The 3,919-nt window shown below is 36.2% G+C and overlaps 1 protein-coding gene and 1 long non-coding RNA gene across 2 annotated transcripts in view; both read left to right on the top strand.

Annotated features, from left to right (window-relative positions):
* The first annotated feature begins 211 nt into the window (after positions 1-211).
* Positions 212-1,863, top strand: LOC104891626 (uncharacterized). The gene is made up of 4 exons (XM_057393942.1): positions 212-541; positions 690-845; positions 958-1,200; positions 1,286-1,863. Exons 1-4 carry the CDS (start codon positions 212-214, stop codon positions 1,538-1,540), a joined length of 984 nt encoding a protein of 327 aa, XP_057249925.1. The 3' UTR covers positions 1,541-1,863.
* Positions 1,864-2,707: 844 nt separating this feature from the next.
* Positions 2,708-3,919, top strand: part of LOC125496858 (uncharacterized) — a 2,038-nt gene continuing 826 nt past the window's right edge. Inside the window, exon 1 of the long non-coding RNA XR_007273210.1 lies at positions 2,708-3,265. This is a non-coding gene — a long non-coding RNA (uncharacterized LOC125496858). The remainder of the gene's footprint in view (positions 3,266-3,919) is intronic.

Raw genomic sequence — 3,919 nt, forward strand, 5'->3', positions numbered from 1 at the left:
TTCAATAGTCATTGCTTCCGTCAGTATTCATTCCAAGTACTTTAAGATCTAGACATAAATTACATTCGTCGAGATTATAATGAGGGATTACGTTGTAAAAAAAAAACTGATTAATAGGCAACTTATGTAATATTGACTCAACTACTATTGTTTATAATCTTTAATTTGTGTTTTTAAAATAATTTTGTATAACTTTATTGATAAATCAAACATGTATTTGGTTTCATGTGTAGTGATGGAAGATGAGATAATGCATGATCCATCTGATGATCAGCAGCCACGTTCTGAGCCCGAGATTATTGATGGAGCTGCTATGAAGAAAAAAGTGAGTAGACCAAGAGGTCCTACAAAAGGGATACATTCCAAACTCGAGGTCCAAAGAGTACTTCAGTGGGATGAATTAATACGTCCGACTGGGGAGTATGCTGGTGCGTACAAAAGATATTGCGGTAAAATTAGTAGAAGCAAAGTGTCTATCTTATACAACAGTTGGGATGATGTTCCAAAAGACATAGAAACGACACTATGGGAAGATGTTAAAGTAAGTAACCTTATTCTTTTAATGTAATTGAGATAATATTTATTATACTAATTGTGTATTATTGATACATTTTTGTATATTGAAGAGAGAGTTTGGAATAGAAGAGGATGCGAGGAAAAAACGAGATGTCCTGATTACTTGTGATTAGCTGTGGAGAGATTTCAAGTCAAGATTGGTGACTAGATGGATTACAAAAACGAGGAAGGGGTTTAACAATGATACGCAACCATTCGTGCTTTATCCTTTTATCACGCAAGAGATCTGGGACCAGTTTGCGAAAGAATGTATCTCAAAAGATGTTAAGGTATGTAATATGTACGTTACAATAATATGAAATCATATATTGATTTGGTTTTTCAATATTGACTAGTTACTTGTTATATTAGGCTAAAAGTGAAAAAACAATAATGTCTCAGGTTGCTAACAAGCATCTTCATTTTTTGGATCAAAAGTCATATGTGGAGATGATTCCCATTCGAAAACGCAAAGGGTATATCCCTTCATCCTCTACAGCATCATCAGTTGACTCATCTACATCATTAGTGGTTTCCTCCTTGTCTGATCGAACATTGCCATGCCTTCTCGCGAGATCGAAAAAAGATAAAAATGAAAATTATGTCTTTCATAATGAAGAAACACAAAAGATAAAAGAGCCCATTGTAAGCATTCATCAAATTTTATAATATTTTCTTATCTAATTACTTGTATTCTACCAATCATGCGAATATTTTTAATTGGACGCAGGATGATTGGAAAAGTAAAGAAAATGAAGGAGAGTTTGTTTCACGTCGGATGGATGGTGCTCTATCACGTGTTTTGCAAAGTAAAGACCATTTTGAGCGTGTGTTAACAGCTGAAAATAGCGTTGAGATTACATCTGTTTGGGGTGATCCTGATCGAAGCAGTACTGCTCGCAAAGGAAGGGGCATGGATGATGAGGAGATGCAGGCGTTAGAGGCTAGAGTGACCCAAAGAGTTAGAGATCAGACGATAAAATAGATGAACTCAAAAATAGATGCATTAGTTCAAGAAAGGATCATGGCTTATGCGGCACAATTAGGTATGCAAGTACCAAATCAAACAAGGAAAAATCCTCATACTCCAGTTGGTCTGTAGTCATATTCCATACATGATATTAACGACCTCAAAGAACTTTTGGCGCAATACTTTGTACGGGTCATCGAAGAAGAAGGAGCAAACTAACTTGTTAGTATTTGTATTAGATTGAACATTTGTTGAATTGGTTGATTGCAACATTGGTTGCTTGTTTGAGATGTATGAAACAGGTTTTGTTTATATAATATATAAACTTTCCCCAACAATTTCTTGGGTTGTCCAAATTACAAAGGAGATTTTGTCGAATTTTTTGTTCACAATTATTAATTGTTATTTTAGTTTTGAAACATGAAGTTTAGTAAAATGGAAAAAGCTGAAAAAAAAAACACATCTGCCTCGCACATTGGTCTACATGCGTATCACCATCTGTTGGCTTTGCTGAAAATGCGACGCAGATGGCTTTGCTACGCCTGCTGCGTATCACCATCTGCGTCGCACCTTGTGCTATGTGCGACGCAAATAGCCAAGCTGCTGGTGCTCATGGAGTGTCTGTGTGAGAGTCATATGTGTTGCAACTTGTGCTATGTGCGACGCAAATAGCTAAGACCTATGCCCGATGCAAAGAGAGGTCCCAGGTACGACACAAACCTATGCCCAACGCAAAAAGGGGTCCTAGATACGACGCAAACCGTCCTTTCTTTAGTGTACGCTGAAATTTTGCCCCTTTTGTTTTCTTTGCTCCTCGATTTTGATATTGAGTTGAAGTGGAGATACAGAAGCTGATGGTAGAATTGAGGTTTGGATGCCTGATATCTTACGAGTTTGAGATTTTGATTTTATTTAAATTTTTATTTTCAAGTTTCGAGGACGAAACTTTGAATAAGGGTAGTCATATGTAATAGACTTGTTTTTAAGAACGTCTAATTAAAAGCTAATTATAATTATTAAGTTAATTATGTTTCGAATACTCTTTTTTTATTTGAGTTGGAGTATGGATTATATTGTCGTGGTTGCAATGTATTTATTTAATTAATTTTATGAGATTATTATTATTATTATTATTATTATTATTATTATTATTATTATTTTATTTTATTATTATTATTATTATATTTTGAGTTTTGTGCAATTAATTGAGCAATATTTCGTAAATTTAGAAACTAAGTTATTTTCTTTGGAATTCACGAGGCCGGTTTCCTCTAGTCTTCTCGTGACTTCTTTAATTGGAAACCAAACCCCATCTTCTTCTCTCTCTCTTCCGTGGTACTCTTAAAATCCCAAAACCAATTGCTCCCAAAAACCCCAACCTCGAGAAACCTGAACCCAACTTCTTCCTCTATCCTCTCGCCCGAGGTTGTCAGAGCTCTACCCTTTTGCCTCGCCGACGTCCTTAGCTTACCGGGAGCCGTGCCGATCTGCAGTGCTTTGCTTCACTCTCTCCCTCTTCGTCCTCCTCGTGCCCTGATCCTGTTTGTCAATGTCCGTCGGTTGCTGCTGCTCGTTGCTCTGTTCGCGGTTGTGGTTCACTGTGACGCATCACCAGCTTGCTGCTGCAGCTCCGCCTGATTACTGTCGCTCGTCGGTTCTCCGTCGCTGTGTACCAAAGCTTTGAAACCCCCTTAACCCTCTGTTTTGTGGCTTTGTTCTTCACTCCTCTTGTGAGCAAAGGTATACTCGTACTTCTTTGTTTCCCTTCTGAAATTCTGATTAAGCACAAGTTTAATTACCGTTTTTAGTTTGTTTAAGTTCGATCTAAATTAGATTTTAGTAAGTTTACTTAAAATTGGATTTTTTTTTTCATTTCAAGATTGGATTCTGATTAGGAGTTTGATTATGGAGTATTAGTTTAATTGAGAGGAGTTGTGGTGGTTTATTGTTAATGGGTCATTGAATTATTGTCGGGTTGTTGTTGTTGTCTGTTGTTGTGGTTGATGTTGTGTGGTTGGTGTTGATGGTATTACTGTTGTTCTTGACGCGGAGTCGTCGTGGTGATGCTTTGTTGCAATTGTGGTACAGTGTTATTATTGGTCTTAGTTCTTGTGGTGTTTGTCATTGTTGAATAAACAACCAAGTCAGGTTGTTATTTTCTAATGGAGAAAGGTATAGTTAGTTTTTGTCTTCCTTTCATATTATTAAATTAGTTGCTTGCTTGTTTAGTAACGTTGTTAGCTGAGTGTGGATGATTTAGAGTTATAGTTACAAAGTGAGAATTAAGAGAATGTTAAGATAGATAATTTCCGTAGTGGAATTGGTTATGGTTTACTTTCTAGTATAGAATTAGTTAGTTTCTATTTGGGAGATTTAGTTTAAATTAGTTCTTAT

The sequence above is a fragment of the Beta vulgaris genome, chromosome 4 (genome assembly GCF_026745355.1).
Source record: "Beta vulgaris subsp. vulgaris cultivar EL10 chromosome 4, EL10.2, whole genome shotgun sequence".
Classification (NCBI taxonomy): domain Eukaryota; kingdom Viridiplantae; phylum Streptophyta; class Magnoliopsida; order Caryophyllales; family Amaranthaceae; genus Beta; species Beta vulgaris.

Bases quoted from the DNA above. Each gene is read 5' to 3' on its own strand.
- LOC104891626 (XM_057393942.1), top strand. From the start codon at position 212: ATGTATTTGGTTTCATGTGTAGTGATGGAAGATGAGATAATGCATGAT. The intron at 542-689 runs GTAAGTAACCTT...ACTTGTGATTAG, and splicing joins CACTATGGGAAGATGTTAAA to CTGTGGAGAGATTTCAAGTC. The intron at 1,201-1,285 runs GTAAGCATTCAT...AATTGGACGCAG, and splicing joins AAAAGATAAAAGAGCCCATT to GATGATTGGAAAAGTAAAGA.